Raw genomic sequence first — 22,681 nt, 5'->3', positions numbered from 1 at the left:
GAATACACCCGCTTACTCTAACATGTCATTTCCTGTAAAAGCTTCTGGTGTGCTGTTTCTTCTCATGTGCGGGAGAATAATTTTCAGTGCTTTTCCTGTATTCAGTGTGAGGTACAAGATGAATATAACAGTCACCAGTTCTTTTACCGCTGAAGGTAGTTTCTCTGTTTAATTTCAGATGAAAATGGTGTCAGTCCAGGTGTTCGGTACATTACAGAATCCCTTATAAAAAATCTGTCAAAACAGGAAAATTTGGCATATATAAGCTCACTGAATCTTTCTTCACCACAGGATGGGGACAAGAAATTCAAGGTAAGTTACTGAACGTAACTGGTAATAAAACAAAGTGTGTATATACGTGTGTGTATATAGCATATTCAAATAAAGATGTGTTTGTAAGTGGATATAAATAGTTATGCTCTGTTGGCCTCCTTCTATAACCAGCTTCTGTCAAAATAAAAATGATAGAATGTCAGTGGAGACTTCTGTGCAAAAGAAGGTACCATGAATCAATTACAATGAAGTTTAGAGCATTAATTTTTTAGGGTTTGAATTGTGGTGGTATTGTTTTTGTTTTTTTAAATAGCAAATTCCCTTTAATGTAAGTGAAACTGATTCAGTGCAAACTTAAAATCTAGTTTTCTTTCTCCAGTATTACAGAACACTGAATTTAAGACTTTTTGAATTCGACAATGAAACTGATTAATGTTAGAATAATGCACTTTTTTAATGAATGTGTTTGTTAAAAATATAAATCTGCCTCCTTTAAAGAAAAAGCTAAAGCTGCAGTTCTAAGGGGTAAATCTTCTGTTCTTCAGTACATAGAAAATTTGGAAAGATGCTCTAAACTAGAGAGACTGAATCTAAGTAACAATCAAATAGAGAAGATTGAAAAGCTGGATAAGCTGTTGAAGTTGCGTGAACTCAATTTGTCTTACAACAAGATCAGGTAAGCAGAGATGCTGTTTAAAGCTTTGAAAACTCCAGATATGACAGAGCTGACACTGTTATTGTTTGAGTGGGAGCTGAGAAGTATGGACAGCTAAATAGCATTTCCCATCAGTTACATATCAAGACTATAAAGCTTCAGTGAACTCTTATTTCATAGAAGCTTGTGGCTTTTAATATCTTCAAAACGTATCTGAAGAAGGAGTTTTGAGAAGTGCTGTATTTTCTGTTATCGGAAGTTGAAGAGAAATGGTTGAAGCAATAGTAAAATTTTGTTTCCTTTACTATCTTTAGTTACTAAGTTTGATCTTTACATGGGATCAACTTTGTAGGGAAGTTGCAGTGTTGGTTGAGAAGTTAACAGTAGGAAATAAACAAGCATTTCTACACATTTACATTCATACAACTTCCTCATTTAACAGGAATTGAAAAGGTCAGAGTAGTTTTTAGCTATTGCTGCATGTTTTCAGACTTTCATTGTAGACAACTGGTTTTTACTTCAAGAAGAGTAAGGCAACGAGCATTTTCTACCCCACTTTATGATACTCATCTCTTTAGATTAGTGCCCAGGAAAACTTCAACCCAGCATTTTCCTCACTAAGCAGTTCAGTATTTTAATGAATATACTTAAAAAGTAGTTCTTTACAGCATCAGTTTAAGTTGATTCTTGCTTTTATATGGAAAAAATGTTTATTTTGGTTCAGCTGTGTCACGTAAATGTGCAACTACATTTGGAGGATAAGAAGAGCAAAATGGGTATATTAAAATGGCATAATCACTTATGTGAATAAGTTTTTAGTGGAGAGGTGTAAAAATGAGACTTTGGTCACTGTAATAGAACATTGCTGTAAAATTGTTGGGTTTATTTGTTCATAGCCTTACCATAATATGTGAAAGCAAGGTATTCTAATTTCGTTTGAACTGTGAATCCATTGTTCATTACAATGTTTGTTACAGTGCTGTTGTTTGCTGTTTCTTGAATGGTAATTAGTTGAAATAGATTTTCCATATCTTAACCATAATGCCTCAATTACACTGTGAATTTTTATATGCTTCACAATGAGTTTTGTGTTCTTATTTTCAGTAAGATTGAGGGCATGGAACATTTACGTAACCTACAAAAGATGAACCTTGCAGGGAACAAGATTGAGCACATTCCTGTGTGGGTAGGGAAGAAACTGAGATCCCTGCGCATCCTTAACTTGAAACAGAATAAAGTATCATCAGTAAGTGATCACACTTAAGGAACAGTCTTTTGATGAACTGGTAAATTTATGTTGTTTGACCTACTCTGAATCACTCAGTGTCTCTTAGTACAGTTGTTGTGAGCCTACCAAAGCTGGTTCTTAAGGATAAACTCTCCTGTTGTTCCAGTTATTTCAAGTGTAAACATGCTTTGTTTTTCAAAATCTTACAGCTTCCTGAAGAAGTGGGAAAAGTTTGCAGATGTGATGCCTTTTTCATGTGGTGGTGTCCCTTATGATAAGTGGATTTCAAGTTTTGGGAGACATGCAGATAATATACTTGTTTTTGTATTTAGGGCATGACTAAATTTACTTCTGTGGTCCAGGTTAATTTCCATGTTCTATATAAACAGAATGTCTATGAAATTAAGTCAGTAGTACAGTTTCTGAAATAGCCATCGTATTTAAGAAGAAAGATAAACCAGCTTTGAGTACTTTCTTCAGTTAATAAAATCTCCTTTCTCATGAACCAGTCTGGAGGAATGGAAGGAATGGAAGTTGGGTGTATCCACAGGCTCTGTGATCTTGGATTTCCCAAAGTCAATCTTGATGAAATTTGCTCTTTTTGCCTTTTTTTTTTTTTAATGGAAGAAACAGGTTGATTTTTTAGGCAGTTATTTTAGTCTTGCTATGGCTCTACCTTGTAATATCTTATACAATCAAATTCAGTGATGTGTGGGTTAGTTGTTGTTGGAGATGTCTAATCACTGTACCATTTGCCTTTCATTTAGCTTCATGAAGTAGCTAAACTGAAGCCTCTACAAGATCTGACTTCTCTGTTCCTTGCTGGTAATCCAGTTGCCAGCCTGCCTCACTACCGCTTGTATGTCATATTCCACTTGCGAGCACTGGAGAACTTGGATGGGCAGCCAGTGACAAATCGTGACAGACAGGAAGCTCTACAGAGGTTTGATTTAGGTAATAATGTTGAATTAGAACTACGGTAAGTGACACCAAATGAATTTAGCTGGAAAAGAGTTCTATTTGAATGGGTTCTTTTACTTTGTTTTTCAGAAGAGATAGAAAAATTAGAGAGGGAGTTAGAGAACGCAATACAAGAGATGGAGAACCTTAAACTTAACCAGTCTAAAGTACTTGAGCAGCTTCACCATCAAGATGAGGTCAACAAATCATTAAAAGAAAAAACCTTGCAGCAGAAGCAAAGCTGTGAAGATCTGCAAAGGGATGTGGATACCAAAAATGAACTGGTAAGATAATCATTTATTTGGAACAGTTTTGTTGTCAGAAACAGATGCCAGTGGGAGAACTCAAATGGCTGTAGGATTATGCTAAGAATTAAGACGAGTATTTTGGAAGACGTAAGTTAAGGCACTAAAGAGTGTTTTCAATATTCCTTCTGTGGAAAAAGTAAGTATACTGAACCAGCAGTCAGTACCAGTCTCACAATTTATAGTTTATAGAAACTTTCTGTCTGTAGTAATAGGCTTTTTTACTTGATAAAAGATTAAGCTGCTCTAAATTATCTGTGTACTGAATCTCCTTTGTTCAGAACTTTAAATGCTGCTGTATTGAGGGGGGAAAAGGTTCACTATTTTTATAGTAACAAGCTATGCATACAAGTTCTACTCTAGTAATGCTTCTTTTTCCAGGCCAAGTGTATTCGTTTTCTTGTATTTTCTTTACATCATCCTAAAACTTGCATCTGACAGTTGTCTTTCATTGGTAGCTATAAAATGCAAGATTTGTACCGTGGCCCTGGAAAAACTCCTGTTGACTGGAGAACACTCAGTTGCGAATGACTTTCTGGGAGTGCAGTGTTTGGCTTTTAATCTTTCTTGTTAGCCTTGTCCTCTCGTTTTATCCTTCAGATTCTCTTCTGCTAATATTTATGTAGCTCTTTCTTGTGTTGAACATACTTACTAACCAGTGGCCTATTCCTACAAGGCAGTTTTCAGTATAGTGAGATTTGGCAGCAGATATTTTGCAATGTAGCCCCCTCTTATCCTCTGGATGACAAACTCTGCTTGCTTCTCTCTCCTTGTAGCTGTGCACTGGTTTGTCACAGTCCCTTTCCGCAGAGCCTTTATTCCTCACTGAAGGTAGCCCACTGTGCTCCTGGGTTGCATGCTTGTTTTGATTTCGAGGCTTTCTTTGCATGTTTAGTAAAGTAGAAATGTTGCATAGAGGTCTGGTGAGACTGTATTTACTGTGTCGTTCTTTGGTTGTTTTATTTTTGCATGACCTGTTTCTTTAAAATCTTTCTGTAAGCCTTCTCTCCTTTATTCCAGTCTTACCTATTTCTTTTTCTCCAGTAGTTTTGCTTTCCACTGTCTATTGGAGTATTACTGCATGTTCTCCCTCAGGTATTCAGCACAGAAAGTTGATTTAAAAGGGAATCACATGATAGACCTCTTTAAAAGAAAAAAATAAAAATTCCTAACTAGCCCAAAGTTAAACTAAAATGAAATGCTTAGGCTTTATACACATGACAATGGAGATAATACTTCTTTTTTTTTATACAGTTTAAGACTGTTAGAAGTAAGATCTCATTTCTCATTAATAACAGCAAATATATTCAGTATAGATTTTGCTAAAGGTCTGTACCCAAATTACTCCTTGGAGTTAGAGACATTTTCTTTCAAACCTCTCATGCTTGTAAACTTAAGAGACCTTTCATGTGATCATTTGTGTTGTACTGTGGAATTTGTCTGCTCTTAGCTGTCATGTTGCACCTTGTAATGAAGTGGCACTTTGTGATATCCTCGACCCAAAATACACCATCTTTCTTCTAATGTGAACTTTGTTTTGAAATCAGTGTTCTGAATTGAATGGTGTGTGATAACAATGAGAATTCAGTGAATGCATCTTCCTTTGCTTACTGATTCATTAGCTAAAGCAGAAAACAATGGAGCTGACACGAGCTTGCCAGAAGCAATATGAGTTGGAGCAGGAACTGGCATTTTATAAGATTGATGCAAAATTTGAGCCACTAAACTATTTTCCATCAGAGGTAATAATTTTAAAATTATGGATCTTTTTTATTTCTTTTTCTCTTTCTTTTCAGTTGCTTGGAAAATACCAAACTTCCATAGTTTTTCTTTTGTTCTAATAGACAGAGGTCTACAAGGAGTTCTAAAATACAAAAATCTCATTCTAAAATCATGGGTTACATGATTTGATCTAAAGTGAATCTTGAGTGACCTTTAACTTGCTGAAAATTAGTACATGTACATTTTAGCTGAACAGAGTCAGTGAACAATCATTTCATTCTTATTAATGATTCAGTAAATGATCGCTTTCATTTCTGGCTTAATTTTGGAGGCCCTCTCAGTCTGAAAAACCGTACAAGCCAGAATGATCTTCAGTTAAACAACATCTTAGAATTTCTCCCTTTTTCCCCCCTTTTCCCCACCTAATTAATGGAGCTAACCTCTGTGATACTTGCAAAATTAAAATGATTGGTGAGTCTGCACAAGAAACAAAGACCACTGAAACATAGCTAAAAAAATTCATCATTCACGATTAGTGAAGTTTAAATATTTAAGTGTAACAGTGTAATGGACTGAGTATGGTCTGTGTTACTTCTACATCTAAAATACTAAGAAAAAGTTCTCCAAAAGTTAAATACCCTCTTGCATTATTGACCACTGGCAGCAAACTGAGCAGATCCCAAATACAAATGTATCTGCTAATAGTCTGTTCATTTGTAATGGCACTGTGTTTAAATGCATTTTGTGAGCTGACAGCAACCCTGTTTCTGAGGCAGATGTGTAACTGACATAACAGCTGTATTGCTTTAACACTGCAGGATGTTGAGCTTGACAGCGTACCTGGTGAAAGCCCATACATTGGTAAGGCCAGGTACAAAAGAAACATGTTTATAACAGAAGGCTACATTGCTAGTAAAGCTCAGCAAATGGGAACTGGAAAAATGCAATCAGACGAAAATGATCTGTGTATGAAATCACAGCTGGAACCTCAGTTTCAAACTCTAGATGAGCAATTGGAGAGTAAAGAAAAAAAGATTCATTCAGGTAATTTTTTTTTTTTTAATATTAAAAAAGTAAATATAGCAGTATTTATTCTACTGTTGGAACTGCTGACATGTATTTGACAAGAGAATGGCAACAGTGTGTCAAAGGCTCTAACTGCTGTTGCTTCTCAACCCCGTAATTGATGATATCGTGGGGTCAAAAGTGTTTCATACTGAATTATCTTAAAATAATAGCAAAAAATCTTGTAATAATTACAGTTGATATAAAAGAATGCCAGGGGAGTCTTCCCTCTGATCTGTCAATTGGTGTCATTCACATTAAAAACTGGATCTACTCTGTGAGTAATGGGGATTAGCTTTGATTATCACTGCTTAAAGAAAACGCATTCTGATTTTGCTGATTAGTGAAAAATGAGTCAGTGTTGTATGGCACATTAAAACATACGTGTGGCTTTTTTTTTTCTGCAGCACAAAGGAGATTAGAAGAGCTGCAAAATGCAATAGGAAAAGCAGAGCAACAAGTTTTGGAAGTAACAGGGGAACTGCAGCAACTGGAGGGTGCTCTGGCTCAGAAAAAAGTACGCAAAGGAGTTTCTATGTGGATAGGAGGGGAAAGCGTCTGAAAGAGTTTTTCTCTCCCCATCCTTTTTTAAGGGGCCATTGTACATATGTGCAATGAAGAACCAAATAATTGGATCATATTCAGACAACCTGTTGGGCTAAGCTGGTTTAATAGCTTCTTGATCAGCTTCTTGTTTCCAGTATAACTGTTTCAGCCAACCTCCTGCTGCCATCCCCAGGTCTCACAGGCCAACAGGGAGGATTTGGAGCAGCAGCTGAGTAAGAAGATACAAATACTGCATCAGCTACGAGAGGAAGCCTTAGCACTGGAGAAACAAATGGAGAATCAGAAAAGAGAAATAGGGAAGAAGCAGAAAGAGCTTGAAGACTTGAAGAGTTCTCTTGCTTCTGTAAATTCTGAAGATCCAAGACATGTGAGTAAAACCAAAATCTTCAGTTTCCATTTGCTATCTATATTCACAGACAGAGAAATGTAGTTAAGTGGATTATACATTATTTAGCTACTTAGCAATGTCTGTGGCAGTTAGGAGAACTTGCTTCAGCTGTTACTCAGAACACATACAACTCCTCAAACCTAAAACCAAGTAATTGTACAACATGTGAGCAACCATTTTCAGTGCACGTCACACATGGAAGCTGCTCACGCTTTAAGAACTGGGTCTTTATGTTTTGTACAGACGTGCTGTGAGCCTTGGAAGCAGAAATTTTCTGCTTTCAGTAAAATCTTTTCTAATTCTGAAAAGATCTCTAATAGCACTTTGGTAGGGACTAATAACCTTCCTGTGCTGCCCGCGTCCTCCTGCTGTTCCTGGAAGGCTGCTCGGTGTCTTGGACGCCACTTGTTGCAGTTAGGGAGCAAAGCTGGCACCAGGCATTGCCATAGCTTGACAGCCACCTTCTTTTGTGCTGCACAGAAGCAAAACTAACGATATCTGAGCTACTTACTGTGTTCAGCAACGGCAAATGTTTACACAACTACGAAATCGAAATGTTTTTTTTTCTTTATAAATACTGTGTTTTTCGTTTTTTTAAAACAAAACACTTTTTAAAACAGAGAGTTTTTTCAGGCCGGCTTGACACCCTGACGCACACAAAGTCAAAACGACTTTCAGCTCCGTTCCCGTTTCGAGCCGAGCCGCGCAGCCACTTTCAAAAAATGCGTTAAGGCCGGCAGGGCTGGGCGCGCTCGGCACGGAGCCCAGGCCCGGCCCGGCCCCTCTCGCCGCCGCCGCCGCGCTCCGAATCACGGCGCAGGAAGCCCGGCCCGGCCAATCGCCGCGCTGGTGCAGGAGGGCCGCTCCCGGCTCCCCGCTCCCTCCCGGTTCCCCTCGGCCCCCCGCTACCTCCTGCTGTTGGGGCGGCCGAGGAGCGGGAGGCGATGCCGGGTATCGTGCTGGAGGCGGCGGGGCGATCGGACTGACTTTAGAGCGGGGGTGGGGCGGCCCTGCACGTGATCCCGAAGGAAGAAGAGACAAAGGCAAAGGTGTAAGTGTTTGTTGTTTTTAAACAGGGCTCCTGTGACATCCAGCAGCTGCGGCAAAGTGACTCAGCAGCAGTAGCACCTCGGCTTGCTTTCTGCTTGTTGAAATTTCATTTCTGAGAGCTGAAGGGTAGATTGTTATTAACAGGTGGCAAGTTGAATTGTGCTGATGGAAGGGTTAAAAGTAGCTTTCAGTGCATTAAAATAGAGAGATCTACTTTTTTTTCCCTTAAACAATTACTTTGTTATAGGAGGAACTTTACAAGCAAACATTTTGAGAATGCAGGCTTCTGTTAGCTTGATTTCTTTTTCAAGAAGAAAGAAGAAAAGTGCTGCTTTTTTATGACAGTATAAATGATGTACTTTCCTGAATTCTATGGTATTTAAACTGCTTGTAATTTTGTCTGATGGGAAGCATGTAGCACCATATTGCATTGATAACAAGGTTTTGTACACAGCTGAAATGATGGGTTAAGTTCATACAAAATACATGTGCAGTCCTGATGAAATCAGTGTGAGCTATGGAATCGCTGTGGAACAGGGGCATTTCTCAGAAATACAGAAGTGGTTCAGCTTGAAGTAGAACTTGGCTGTTAAGTTAGATTGACTTGCTGCATGTTCATGGTATTTTCCTTTGGGTGGTGACCTGACACGTTGTGCTGGGAAGGCAATGCACGATGATAGGATAAGGCTTCTGGGGGAAATCATGTTTGTTCTTGACTGAAAGAGGAAATAGTACAGCAGGAAGAAAAGTAATAGTTACAAATACTGATTTATAAGCTCACACCTTATACAACATGCCTTAGCAAGGGGGCAGGACTGCCTAATGCTGCTGCTTGCCTATCTGGGATTCTTTTTGAAGTAGCAAAGAGGAAAACAATCAGAACCAAGCACCACAAGATGGGTTGCACTGGTCACCTCTATGAGTATCAGTGAGATACTGCAGAACTGAGCTAAAATGTGAGCTGACTTTTTCAAATCTGTGCTGACATAGTTCTGCTTGGCCTTTCCAACTGTCATTTACAGGCTCACATGAGAGCTCAAAAAGCAAGTAAAGAACAGCAGATTGAGGTGATGAACAAACAGTATAAACAGCTCGAGATTCGCCTGGATGAAATGCTTTCTAGGATTGCTAAGGAAACTGAGGAAATCAAGGACTTGGAGCAGCAGCTCACTGATGGTAATTTTTTGTTCATGTCTTAAAGTGTTTTTGTATCTAGAATAATGTAATTGAGCTGATAAAAATGTTGAGGTACCAAGGCCCTTGATCAAGTGTGAGCTGAGTGGTTGTTTTCTCAACACATTCTTGTCATCTGCAATTCAGTTGTTACATCAGGAAGAATTATTCTGCTTTTAATTGAACAAGTGAAGTACTGATATTTCAATACCCTTAGGGAGCTGCTTTTTCATTTAGACTTGAGATAATGTCAAAATATGCTAATTTCAGAAACATTAAAGCAGCTTCTTATCTAGTTCTTGAGCTAGCTGAGATTCACTTGGATCATTGTAGCCTTCACAGAAGTGTCTTTTCTGTGAGTCACTTTCTTCCTCTGTATTTTGAACTGATTTAAGTGAGGTACTTCATTAATGTCATTATGTATTTATTTACTATGCACCTAGTCTGTGTGAGAGTTGATGCCCCAGAAAAGCATGTGATTTTTAAAAGTGATTTAGGCAGAAAAGTAGCAAGTGCCATCGTAGAAGGAAGTATGTGTGTATGGAGGGAGGTATTTAAAGAACTGCAGGTTCTGCTCAACTTTTCCAGTGGTCACAGATAGTAATGTTGAAAATCCTGGCCTTTAAAACACAGCACAAGCACTTTCTGCTTGAGTTCAAGTTGCTTGTTTTCATTGTGTGTTCACCTACTTAGTTGAAGATTAGTAGTGGCAGTTCTGTATGTTTTGTAAGTAAACATGGTTTCTTCAATACCTTCAATTCACTTTGCATTTCTGCAGGTCAAATAGCAACAAACGAAGCACTGAAAAGGGATTTAGAAAGCATTATAATTGGATTACAGGAATACCTGGAAGGTGTTAAGCATCAAGCAAAACAGGCCAATGATGAATGTAAGGAGTTGCAGAAGGATAAAGAATCTTTGCTTCAGAAATTGGCAGATCTAGAGGATGAAAGAAATAGCTTGAAAATGGTTATGATGGATGCCGAAAATATGAGAAAGGTAAGATTTAATGCTGTGTTTCTTCCCACGTTGAGATACCTAAGGATTAACTTAAAATTAAGCGAGCAGTCAAATTTGGGAATGGCAAAACACAGCTCTCTGGACAAACTTACTTTCTGACATGGTAACATCTATCAGATGTGTTCATGTGCAGTAGGAGAGGCATCGGGCTTTCAAAATGTATCATCCAGTTCCTTAAGAGGCTGTCTTAGTATCCTAGAGTCTTCTGTAAATGTTACTACCTTAGACTAATGCATATTGCTTTAGGCTGCACCTTTGGAACTTGTGCAGACTTCAGGTGAGGTCTGAACACAGCGCCAGTGACTTGGCCTGCATATGTAATAATGCTACCTGTCTTGTTTGAAATATTTGGAGGTTAGGTTTAGCATCTCTGTTTTGATATACCAGCTTTCAAGTTAACAGTGAACTGAAGAATAGGGGAAGAGTGGCAACATAATCTAAGAAATCCTGTTTCTCCTGTGTACGTATTTCTGAACGAATGTAAAACTCCAGGAAATAGCAATGCTTGAAGGCGCGCTTCAAGAGCAGCAAGCAATAAATGAATCGCTCAGAGGAGGCCAAGGGGAGGTCAGTGCCTACGAGGCTGAACTGGAAGCCCAGCTGAGAGACAGAGACACTGAAACCAATCGGCAAAAGGAAGAATTGGAAAGACTGAAACAACTCAGCCAGGTGAGAACACAGCTGTAATGTTACCAGAGTGGCAATCAGCCTGGGCTGGCAGCATACCTTGCCATCTGCCTGTGCAGTGATTTGCAAGGAATTGTTCTTCTAGGGATGTCGCAGAACAGAGGGAAGTATCACTTCATTAGGATGTGTAACCTTGCACTGCAGCAAGACGGAAGAATTTGTGGCCTCTTTGTAGAGGCCTTTCTATGTTTGTGAGTATAGGAGATGAAAACAAGGTTGGCCTTTGCTGTTGTTAAATCTACAGATTTAACTTAACTTAAATCTGTAGAAATCTGGCTTGCTAGCTTTTTTGTTTGTTGTTCTTACCCAGCAAAAAGCTAGAATACAGAAAAATGTGTGCTTTAAGTTACACATTCCTATTTTATCTTAACCTGCTGTTGGGGATCCTGTCTTGGATTCAGGTGCAGTGATATGCAGTGACTGGCATCTTGGCTCAGTTTCCATTAATCAGAAATGAACGTGGTGTTGGTGGGGTGGTTTTTTTGGCTTTTGTTGTTGTTGCTGTTGTTGTTGTTGTTGCTGATTTTTCAGTTTTCTTTGAATGACTTATTCCACCATCAGGAATACATAAAAATGCATAACAAAGTGCTTTTGTCCCCGGCCCCTCCAGGTCTTTTGGGTGTAGTGTTTCAGGCAAAACTTGGAAATTCTCTGTAGAACTCTGATAAATGTAAATCTGTTGGTTTCCCAGTGAGAAAGACACATTTGTGCCAGGTCTAGATTGAACATCATCATTGTGACTGGTGCTGCAAATGCTAAAGAAATACTAGCTGTTATATGTTGATGGGCTACCTTGGGATGCTTGTTTTCTTACTGGGTGTTGTTGTGTTGTTATTCTCTAAAGAAATACAGCTGTTGCACATTTGGGTGATGAGGTGGGATTATTAATCTGAAGGTTGTTTGTGTTTATAGATGGAACTGTCAGCCCTGCAAGCTGAACTTGAGAAGGAAAGGCAAGCATTAGAGAATGCTCTGAGCAAAGCACAATTAGCAGAAGAGAAGGAACAAGAAAACTATAAGCTGCTTTCTCAGTTCAAACAACTGCAGGTGAAGTACTTGTTGCCATAGCAAGTTCCTGATAAGCAGTGTGCTTTTTCACTGCCAGTGGGGGAAAGTGAGAAGAATTTTTGTTCTGAAGTTCAGTGGTGCCTGGCAAATTTCTCATCTGGAGACCCTGCACCACAGACTTTTATCTGACTATTTTGGATGTTTAGATTGACCTTTGAAATAATGTCAGGGCTGCTCTCCTATATTGCAGTGGGATTGATAAATTGTTTAAATCTTAATTTCCCACAAGCCTCATTCAGTACAGTGTCAGTAAGAGAGCAATTTGTGTGCAACTGGGGGTGGGGGGAAGCCTGACTTTATTGCATCAGTTTTTCTCATTGTGGCAAGTCTGGGTTCAGTCCTTTGCCTTCACCAAATCCCTTTGTCCCATCTCATGCACCTCAGAGGGTAAAATGGCCACCAGCTTATGAAAGATCCTCACCAGATATTAGAACTATAATTTTTGCCTCAGCTTGCCAATGTGCAGAGCAGACTTCAAGTCTTGGTCCCGTTGGTCGAGCGTGGATTCTTGGTCTGGTGTCTGTGACAGAGGTGGCACAACTGCAAACACTGTAGCATATGGATATTGTGATTTCACTGTGCTTTGCTTATATAAACACAATAGTTTCATTAAGATCATTCTGAATTGTTGTTGGAATATTTTTCAACATGTAAATGCATTTATCTATTAGGGAGACAACAATCTCCTGAAACAACAGCTTAAAGATCTTCAGAATCAGCTAAGCCATGCAGTGGGTAACTTGATGCACCCTGAGGAAGTCCTGGCTCGTATAAATGAGCTCAAGCAAAAGCTTCGGACAGGAGCAGGAGAGATTAAGTGAGTAAAATAGAAACAGTTTTAGATTTATGCACATGTTCTTGCTCCATAGATGAGAGCAATGAGGTACATCTGCTGCATCCTTTGTATTGTGATGTAGGGCAGTTCAAACGTGACCTTTAGCACCTTCCTTGTGTTTGAGGGAGCATTGCCTGAGCTCAGGCACTCTATTACTGAGGGTTGTATTACACATTCCTCTCAGGTTTCACTACTGGAAATAAAGAATTTTTTCTTTTCCTCCTCTGTCCCCAGCTACAAAAAATGGAAATAAGGACAGAGCAGAGTAACACTGGCACTGCAACCTACTCAGCACTGCACCTGAATTCATTTCCATTGAATGTTTTAAACTAGCACTTCTGAACTGGGCTGTGTTGCTTTTATGCCTAGTATTGTGATTTAAAGTTACTGTTTTCCATAATGGAGCTTTCTCTTTCAGATGTCAGAATTCAGCTGATGTTCTGGGGAAAAGCCTTGCAAATCTGCAGAAAGAGTTCAATAGCATCCTTGCTGATACACAGAGGGAAAAAGAGAAAGCATGGGAAAGACAGAGGCAATTGCAAGAGGAAATGGTATCTCAGCAGGAAAAACTGGAAGATATACAGGAGAAATATAGACAGGCATGTATCAAAGCTATGAAAGCAAGACTGAGACAGTTTGAGCTTTGTCTGAAATATGCATGTTGCAGCTGAAGGATCAAGGTTTGTGACAAATGTAGACTTGTTTCCCTCCATCTTTCAAATAAGTGTAATTTTACTAAGAGCAGATAAATTGCTCACGGTTGCTTGCCAGGAGCAAGTTCAACAACTCAAGTTGGCGTAGGGCACTGTTGACTGTGATTAGAATAGTTTTGCTATTCTGTAGGTATAAGATATACTGCTAGTGGTGCGTTCAAAAAGTTGGTCTGAAAATCATTAAAATAGGGTGGGTTTTAATTGGAACTTTGTTTTGGTTGCTCATTCTTGCATACTTCATGTACAGGTGAAATCTGAAAACAGGCAGAATAAGAACAAGGTCCATCAGTTAGAGAATGAAATTCAACTTTTACGTGAAAAAATAAGGAGTATGGAAGAAATCCAGGGCCTGGCTGATCAACAGCTCCAAGAGGCAGATGAAGAAAAAGAGGCTATTCTTGCTCAACTAGAAGACCTGGAGAAAAGGGTAGGAATAGACATGAGTGTGTGCTCTGTGTTGGGCTGCTCAGGAAAAGAGCATCTAAAGAACTCGTGAATTATTTTGCTTCTTAAGATGAAGCTCAAATGCAAGAAGGAGCACAAAGGTGAAACGCAGCCCTTTTCTTAAGTGCAACTGGACACCTTGATTCTTGTATTACTGTGATAGTTCTGTGTATACAGTACCACATGGGATGTGTGGAAAGGCCTTTATTCTGTGCTGCTTTTCTTTTAAAATTACTGTGAAACCTGTTGCTTTCCTGGTTTCAGAAAAAAATAGAAGATGCCAGGGCACAAATGCAATTTGCTGATCTGGATAAAGAGCTGAAGGAGTTGAAGAGAGCAATCATCACTTCAGATAAACTGGCGGCTGCTGAGCTGTGCATTGCTAAAAACCAGCTGCAGGCTCTTCATGGGACTGTTCTCAAAATTAATCAGGAACGAGCTGAGGTAAATCAACGTTGGTAATTAATTGTTAGTTATAATTAAGCAGTGCTTTCTAATGCCATAATAATCAAGACTGTCTTTGTTGCTTTTAAATTCAGCTTCAAGTCTTTGTTTTTAATTATCCTGCCAGATGAGTTGTTGCTTTAGTCAGCCTCATCTTGAAATACTATAAATCAGTGTCTGACTTAACTTGGATTAACAGGCTGCCTTGCTGCAAGTTAGAAGGTGGGAGAGAGGTAGGTTTTATCTTCTGTAGCAATTGAAAGTCGATCAATTAACAGTATATTGTTATGTAAGACTAAAAAGCAAAAGAAAATACAGAATTTAGTTCATAAATTTAAACCTTTAAAAATTGATTTTTTTGGCTTCATACGAACACGTGTTGAAATTCACTCTGCAGAAAGGCTGTTAGGTTAAAGGAGAAATAGTTTATGCAGACTGTTGTTTTTGTCATTTTCTTGAATTCCAACACAGACAAGCAGTGATGTCTCCTGTTACTCTGCAGTTCATAAAGCTTTGTGAGACACCTGCAAGCCTGTGAGATGTTCTTGTAAACTAAACTTAAGGTAAAATGTCAATTTCAGGAATTTGAGGAAGCTGAAGAGTTCTGTGTTGAGGCAGCTCGTGCAACTCGGGATCTTGCCCGAGCAGAAGCAGAAATAGAGTTGTTACAACAGCTTCTGAAACAGAAGGAAGAACAAGTGAGTTGAAGCAATGTTTCCTCTGTTATACAAGGAGGGTGAACTATGTGGAGAGCAGTTCATTGGTGTTCTGAAATGGCTGTGTTTACTTGCCTGCTGTGGCCTTTCTCTTCAAGTTTTCCCAAGTCACTGTTCTTCCCTGCCCTACACCTCCCTCAGTGGTTTGAATTTGAAGAAAGCCTGTTTGTTTGCATGTCTTCATGTGGCTGCACATGTAAGCCTCAGTCATATGAGGAGATGGAGGAACAGTTCTGCTGCATCAAAGCGGTCCAAGTGTTTTGCTGAGTGAGCATTTCTGTGGGAAAATGTAAGATTGTTTGAAAATGTTCTACTGTAATTTATATTGAAATGCTTTGCTTTGATTTAAACTTAAAACAGCTTCAACACGAAATGGGGAAAGCTGGTGAGAAGACTGCACTGAGCTCTCAGAAGTTAGAAATTGATGAACTGAATGACACAGTGGAGCAACAGAAAGCAGAAATTGAGCGTTTAAGATGGTTGCTGGATGACACTGGGGCAGGTAATCTCTTATCTCTGTCTCCTGCAGGTAGGGAAGCAAGCTGTTCTGCAGCAGTGCATATTCCTCACTAACATGAGAAGCTTTTAGAGCTCTGGGATTTTGTTCTAGGAGAACAAACAGGAAACCATTCTGTGCAGTTCTTAGACTAGGATACATTCAGTGTCATTAGTTATTTGTCTTATATGCTTATAAAACTGTGTGATTAATTATCAGGTAACAAGGATGAAATTGACAACTTACAAGATGAAATTGCAGCACTCAGAAATGCACTCTCATGCCAGAATGGTTACGTCACCAGTATAGCAGATCCAGTAAAAAGAAGAGGATACTGGTGTTATGTGCCACCATCACAGGTCAGAAATTCAAATCCTGTTATGTAGAGAGGCATTTCTTATGGGGAAATTCCTTATATATGAATTTGAGTAATACTGTTATATTTAGTTCTCTCTTTAAAGCAGCAAAATGCTTAAAAATGAGAGAAGGCAGGGTGTGTAGAGCCTGTTGTTGGAAAAAATCAATGCTTTAGAAAGTCTACAATTATTAAATTATTTTCCTTTATTTGTTATTTCTAGAATAAAGTATCTTATAGGAACAAATCCTTTTTCTTTTTTTCCTTAGGCCTCAACTCCTGCCTCTCACAGCACAAAAGACTCTGGAGTTGGTTTACAGTGCCCTGGCACATCGCCACCCAGAAAAGGGTGTAGTCAGGTCAGGAAGGAAGACTTACCCAGATCAAGAGGGTGCTGGGTTTATTCACCAGTCAGAAACAGGTGGTACAAAACAAATCCTAATAAAGGTGAGTCTCGTGGTCTCACAGTGTGCAGGAGTGTAATGAATGTGGCTGTGCTTAGAGTTCCTAGTGAGTATTTCTGATACGTATTAGTGGATATTTAATATTAATTTCTGGTGAATTTGTTCAACAGTGCTGAAAGTAAATATTTGTATTGCAATTCAAGAAATCTTTCTGTTAAAACTTATTAAAAAAAAAAAAGAAAAACCACTTTTTTTTTTCCTGTGTTTAAAGCTGGAAGAGCAGAAGAAGACAGCAAAGGAAACGTGGAAGCTCATGCTCACAAAGACCTGCCCTTTGTCCCACCGCCTGGTGCAGCCATCTATACTCTTCTCCCAGCTGGTGCTCCTCCACCCCAAGGAGCTGTGGCTTCCAGCCCTCCTCCTGCAGCTGCAGATGGAGCCTCCATTGCTCCTGGCTCTGTTCCCTATGGCCCGCCTCCTGTGGGAGCCCAGGTTGTTTATGGCCTTCTTCCTCCAAACTTTGCTGTCCCGCTCGTTCCTTTCGGAGGTCTTCACTGCAATGTACCCAAGCATCACGACTTGGTAAGACACAGGGTGGCAGGGTTGTGAACAGATTAAGAGCATCCTGTAATTTTCAAAGGAATTTTCAAAGCTTTTTCAAAGGAAGGAAGAAAAAGAAATCTCACTTCCACAGATTAAAATTTAAGAACTCAAAGCAGTCTTGTGGCAAGACTGTAAATCTCAGAGAGCTTGCTGATAAGAATGCCCTGTCTCCAGTGTTAGTGGTCTGGTCGCTGCTATCTGTAACTGCTTATGTGTTTTGGAGCACTGAAATAGAAAAACAGGACAATCAGTCTTAATTTTGCTGTCCTGTGTAGGAGAGTGAAGTCTCAAGGTTAGAAGACACTGTGCGTCATTTGAGGTCTCGGAAATACAGAGATAAATGGTCAGAGGCAGCTGGGCACAAATGCAAGAACGAAATGGAAGAATTACGTCAGAACATGGAAGATCTTCTGCATGAGAGAGAAGAGCTGGAACGCGAAGTGGCAGAGCTGCACAGAGCAGCTCAAACACGTAACAAGCGCAAGTAAGAATAGCACACTGCTTCTGGTCAAGCAAGTGGAAATGGCCAAAACTCTTTCCAGTGACAGCAGATTTGGACACGTTTATAACTAACATTCTTGTTGATCTGTTACGTGTTTTATACGAGCTGCGGGAGGCTGCTGAGCCTCTGACGTTTTGTAGCTGAATTTGTTGTTTTTCTTCTCGGGCTTTCAGGGACTTTGTTGAAGGCTATACTGAAAACTTAATGGCAGAACTACAGTTAGAAAAATCTCTTAAACACCATGAAGATATTGCAGAAGAAATTGAATGTATAGAGAAGACTCTTCTCAAACGCCGAGCGGAGCTTAGAGAGGCAGACAGGCTTCTCACAGAAGCTGAAATGGAACTTGAGAGCACACGGGGAAAGGCAAGTAAAGCCCGAAGTACAGAAGGATTTCTGTGTTATGTTGGTTGTTTTAGGCAGAAGGTGTTTACTTTTATTTTTGTCTAAGCAGTTTATTTTTACATGGATAACCTGCAGCCTTTAAAAATGCTTCTGTTTGAAAATAAGCCCTGGGATAACCTGTGCTGAAAGAAACTGTTTTGGTCCTTGTCAAAGGGGAGGAAGCTTTTCTCTTCTGGGGCAAGAGAATAATATTCAAGTAAGGTGGAGGTCATTTTTGGGCAGCTGACTTGTAGGTTATAGGTGTTGAAAGGGTAAGGGGGGTTGTGTCATCTCAACGATGTTCAATTTTTGCTCTAGACTAAAGACACCATTCAAAAGTACAATCGTGCCAAACAGCATTTGCTCCATACTGAAACGGAAGCAGAGGAGCTAGAGCGAAGGGCTCAGGAAATGGCTACTGAACTTGTGAAAGCAGATCAGCAATTAAGGTACCCTGTTGTTGTGAATTAGCATCAGATGGGGAAGAGGAGAACAAGACTGTTTCAAATATCAAGGGACTGCTTTTGGAGTGGGGAGCTGTTAAAACGTAAATATGTAAGGGCATAAATGCTTTTGTAGATCATTGCAGGCAGATACACAGGATTTAGAACAGCGTAAGAAGGAACAGGAAGGTGTTTTGAAGGAGATCAACAAAGTGGTGTCTGCAAGAGACTCCGAGTTCCAGTCGTTAAACCAGAAAATAGAAATGCTGACTGGAAGGTAAATCTATCTTAAATTTACCTTAAACCGATGCCCTTCTCTAATAAGTGTGCCCAGTGCACTCAGCTGGGCATGTCTCTGCTCACTGCAGAGGAGTTGGACTGCATCACTTTTAAGGGTCTCTTCCAACTCTAAGGATTCTATGTATTTTTGTTTCTTCTGAACCATGCCTTTTGTGTTCTCTGTAAGCCTTCAGAAGCTTCAAGGAGATATTCAAGTTGCAGAAGGTAACGAAGAGCATCACCTCCAAATGCTCAGAGAAGCAGAGAACATTCTTCAGGTCAAGAAAACTGAACTGGAAGGACTGAAAAATCAGGTGAGGTGCATCTGGTCAACTCGGGAGTATCAGTTTCATTGTTGTCACTGGGGACTGTGAAGTGTCTTTGGCTCCAACCTGTCTTATCTGAATAAGTTCTAATTCTTAATTCTGTGACTTATTTTTTTGTCACTGTTGGTCATTTGAATTACTGTTTGGGGATTTTTTTTGGTGAGGGGAATATTTTCTGTTTTGGGGTTTGTGTTTAGTTTGACCCCAATCCTGTCTGCATTTCTGGGTGATAAATGTTAGTGCAGAGTTCTCTGTGTTCTTAAGCTTCTTATTCTCAAGTGCAATAAGTACCTCCGAGGCCCAGGGCTGCACTGTGCAGATCAAAGCTTAATTGTCAGTGCTGGCCCTTCCACAGCAGTCCAGCAAATGGAGCTCATTGCTCTGATGGGATTCTCCTGTGATTTGCAACTTGAGTAAATCTGCAAACTGGTAACAGGATTGCATTGATTTATTTCTTGTATGTGTGTGGCCATAAAACTGTAAGTGTTCAGATGTGGTGGTGGTGCTGAACCTCTGTGTCGTAGGTTAATGCTCAGCAACAAGAGCTGCTGTTTGTGGAGCAGCAGCTCAGGCAAAGGAAGGAGCAGCTCCGTGCCCTTCAGGACTGTATTTCTCAAAAGAAAGGTGACCTCAAGGAAGCTCTTCGAGACGGGGAGACTGAAGCGAAGGAGAAACAGCGCCAAATAAAAGTAACTTTTCCAAATTAGCTTTCAGTTAATTACATCTGTGGAGAACAGCAAAAGAATAGAAACATAAAAACATCACAATACTTCAACAAAAACAGTTTTGCTTTCTATGTCCTCCCCAAATCTGAAAAACAGAACAAGCGAGCTTATGACTGCGTGTCTCATGGGTTGGACAAGGTGCACAAATAAGAAAGAACTTTTCTAGTTTCTGGGTAATACAGAATTGGTTCCTGGGGAACAAAAGCACATGAAATAAGTCTCCAAAGGCAGCTTCTAAAGCAGATCAGTCTGATCAGCGTGCTTAAAATGCAACAGCCCTGATGTAAGTCAGCTGTCTGTCTCCTCCATTCCTGTGTTGATGTTTGCTTGCTCAGAAAGGAATCCGTGCTTCTTTGTGAAAGGAAGACTGGCTAGGTCCATGCACCCAGCACTGAAGTAAAAGGATCAAGATTAACAACATTGTTTTTGTTGTTTTCTTCCTCTGGTGATGCTTTTTCTGGCTCTCTGTTGTAAGGCCTTCCTGTTCACTTGCCTGATGCTGTGGATCAAAGCCTCCATGGAAATTCGTACTTTAAATTGCCTACGAGCAAGGCTTTCCCCTAAATGTTACATAATGTTTTGTTTCTTTACACCATTAACTATATTCTAGACAGTTTAATTCTGGAGTTCATAGTTGACAGTAAAAATGTTACATTTTAATAAATATTTTTAAATTATTAAAGGAAAAATAAACGACAAATAATGACATTCATTTTAACACTGTTACTTCCATAGGAAATAAGGCTTCTACTGGAAGATCTTAATGCTGAGAGGAGAGAACTGGGTGTCCAAATTGAAGAGAAGAGAGCACAGCTTTCGGTCATAAGGAAGGATATTGGAAAAGAGGAGGAAAATCTTCAAATAATACTTGGACAAATCAACAAGCATAAGATAGGTAGATATTATTTTGTGCAGACTGAAAATAAATATGCTCTAAGATTCCAGTTGTACATCTGTGCCATTATATTTTCTGCAGTCTCTTTAAATACTGTGAATGGCTGCAGAGAAAGCTTTCCTAGTTAGAGACTCAGACTCCAACTCTGACTGGTTGCCCTCTGCTGGAGTTGAGGCAGTGCTTTGTGTTGCTTTGCTCTTGGGATTTGAGTTTCTCACTCCAGTGAGGAAAAACAAATCTCCCATGGGGACTAAAGCTTCTGTGCTAGTGCTGTGTGATGGAGCTGGCTGCTTGTGGCACAGCCACAGAAGGCACCTGGAGTGGAGGAGGAACAGAGGATCGCCCTTCAGGCAGTTGTGTCCTCTCAGATGGTGGGAAGTGTAACCAGCAGCAGCCTGCAAACCACTGAAAAAAACTGACTTCATTGTCTGCCAGTCAGATGCTTGTCCTGCAGTAACAGCTCAGCAAAAAGGGGAAGAGGAGACACAGGAGCCTGCAACTTTCTAGTAGAGGAACGTGGTTAGGTGTAACAAGTAGTGTGTCTGACACGCCAAGTGAAGATGAGTGTGCTGCCCAGGGGTTGCATCGATGTGTTTCATCCGCCCCGTTCCCCTCTTCCAATGTCTTTTTAGAGAACAGAATGCATTTAATGTGCTTTACAATAAGCCTTGATTTCTTTCATCTTATTAGAACTGAAACACGTTCTGGAAATGTTGGAGATTGAAAATAATGAACTTCAGGGTTTGAAGCTACAACATGATCAGAAGGTCAATGAACTGGAGAAGACTCAGGTTGCAGTTCTAGAAGTAAGTATTCAATTTAGAAAGAAGAGAGATGCACGTTCTGTGATTCTGTTAGGGTCTGGGCAACGTTCTCTGTACTCCTAAGTTGGAGCAGTGTAGCCTGCAAGTGATCTGTGGATGAAAGGTTTTAATCTGCTGCAGGTAAATACGTTCACTCAGTCTTTTTCACCACGTGTGTTGCTCACAATTTTTCTTTGCCAGGAGAAGCTGAAATTGGAGAATATTCAGAGATTATTCCAGTGTCAGCAAGGGGAAGTGGATTGGCAGGAGCAACAGCTTCAGAAGGACCGTCAGGAAAGTGAACACCTGGTTTCTCAGATGCGCGCTCTGCAAAGCAATATTGAGTCTCTGAGTAAAGAGAAGCAAAAGCTTGAAGAGGACTGTCAGAGTTTGGAAAGGAAGCTGTCACAAACCAGAAGGTGGGAGTAGGAGACATTGTCTGCAAATGTGATCAGTGATGAAAAATGTCCCGAATTGTAACTTATTGTAATTAGAAACACAGCTGTAGCTCTGATACTACAGAACTCATTTCTTACTCTGTGGAGGCTTTGATTTAGGCATGTCTACAGTATGTCTATAGCAGAATTAGAGAAAATAGGCAGCACTGAATGCAGCAGTGTTTCTCATGGCAGTGCAGTGAGAAATGTTATGAAAGGCAAAATGTTCAGCCTTGGAACGAGACAGCTGTTGTTCATCTGGCTGCTGGGCAGCATCTCCCTGAGCTGAGAACAAACGGCTGAGTGCAGCTGCTTTGGGTGCATGATGGACCTCCAACAAACCACCAGCATGCGTTCACATTTTGCAGAGACCTGAGTGCTGCTGAAGGTGGCATCGGAGCCGCATCATCCAAGGTAGAGAGAATGGAACTGGAGATTGAAAGCCTGCAGCAGGAGGCAGATGTACTGAATGAACAGAAAAAGTCACTGCGTGGAGAGATGGCTGCTGTACAAAAAGATCTTCAAGGTAAAGATGAAACTACAGTTTCTAAGCTGTAGCGTAGTTTAAACTACATCTTCTAATGTAATTTCTTTTACGTAACAACTGTGATGTTATCAGCGTACTCAAATGCCTACCAGCAGAAAGTACTTAATGTAAGATGGAAACTTTTATTCATTCACAAGAAATTTTAGCTGCAAAGTTATTTCATTGATTG

General features: G+C 40.0%; 1 protein-coding gene across 4 annotated transcripts in view; it reads left to right on the top strand.

The window, feature by feature from the left end:
* CNTRL (centriolin) overlaps positions 1 to 22,681 on the top strand; it is a 28,784-nt gene that overhangs the window by 477 nt on the left and 5,626 nt on the right. For 2 of the 4 annotated variants that reach the window (XM_042878940.1, XM_042878942.1), the window contains exons 2-33: positions 179 to 312; positions 819 to 949; positions 2,033 to 2,174; positions 2,924 to 3,110; positions 3,207 to 3,400; positions 5,044 to 5,163; positions 5,962 to 6,187; positions 6,616 to 6,725; positions 6,948 to 7,142; positions 9,236 to 9,389; positions 10,165 to 10,385; positions 10,899 to 11,075; positions 12,006 to 12,140; positions 12,833 to 12,978; positions 13,415 to 13,595; positions 13,957 to 14,136; positions 14,418 to 14,597; positions 15,179 to 15,295; positions 15,674 to 15,815; positions 16,029 to 16,168; positions 16,434 to 16,611; positions 16,840 to 17,150; positions 17,447 to 17,655; positions 17,847 to 18,039; positions 18,376 to 18,506; positions 18,637 to 18,777; positions 18,967 to 19,093; positions 19,630 to 19,794; positions 20,566 to 20,725; positions 21,416 to 21,531; positions 21,730 to 21,947; positions 22,334 to 22,491. In XM_042878940.1, the coding sequence (XP_042734874.1) occupies positions 179 to 312; positions 819 to 949; positions 2,033 to 2,174; positions 2,924 to 3,110; positions 3,207 to 3,400; positions 5,044 to 5,163; positions 5,962 to 6,187; positions 6,616 to 6,725; positions 6,948 to 7,142; positions 9,236 to 9,389; positions 10,165 to 10,385; positions 10,899 to 11,075; positions 12,006 to 12,140; positions 12,833 to 12,978; positions 13,415 to 13,595; positions 13,957 to 14,136; positions 14,418 to 14,597; positions 15,179 to 15,295; positions 15,674 to 15,815; positions 16,029 to 16,168; positions 16,434 to 16,611; positions 16,840 to 17,150; positions 17,447 to 17,655; positions 17,847 to 18,039; positions 18,376 to 18,506; positions 18,637 to 18,777; positions 18,967 to 19,093; positions 19,630 to 19,794; positions 20,566 to 20,725; positions 21,416 to 21,531; positions 21,730 to 21,947; positions 22,334 to 22,491 (5,319 nt within the window). Of the gene's footprint in view, positions 1 to 178; positions 313 to 818; positions 950 to 2,032; positions 2,175 to 2,923; positions 3,111 to 3,206; positions 3,401 to 5,043; positions 5,164 to 5,961; positions 6,188 to 6,615; positions 6,726 to 6,947; positions 7,143 to 8,057; positions 8,215 to 9,235; positions 9,390 to 10,164; positions 10,386 to 10,898; positions 11,076 to 12,005; positions 12,141 to 12,832; positions 12,979 to 13,414; positions 13,596 to 13,956; positions 14,137 to 14,417; positions 14,598 to 15,178; positions 15,296 to 15,673; positions 15,816 to 16,028; positions 16,169 to 16,433; positions 16,612 to 16,839; positions 17,151 to 17,446; positions 17,656 to 17,846; positions 18,040 to 18,375; positions 18,507 to 18,636; positions 18,778 to 18,966; positions 19,094 to 19,629; positions 19,795 to 20,565; positions 20,726 to 21,415; positions 21,532 to 21,729; positions 21,948 to 22,333; positions 22,492 to 22,681 lie in introns of those variants that run through there. The other 2 variants (XM_042878941.1, XM_042878943.1) reach the window with 2 other exon arrangements.

Source organism: Lagopus leucura, unplaced genomic scaffold, assembly GCF_019238085.1.
Source record: "Lagopus leucura isolate 7727_CA_CO unplaced genomic scaffold, USGS_WTPT01 Super-Scaffold_100022, whole genome shotgun sequence".
Taxonomy (NCBI): Eukaryota; Metazoa; Chordata; class Aves; order Galliformes; family Phasianidae; genus Lagopus; species Lagopus leucura.
Note: the sequence above shows the minus strand (reverse complement) of the source record. Positions and strands in the feature narration are given on the sequence as shown.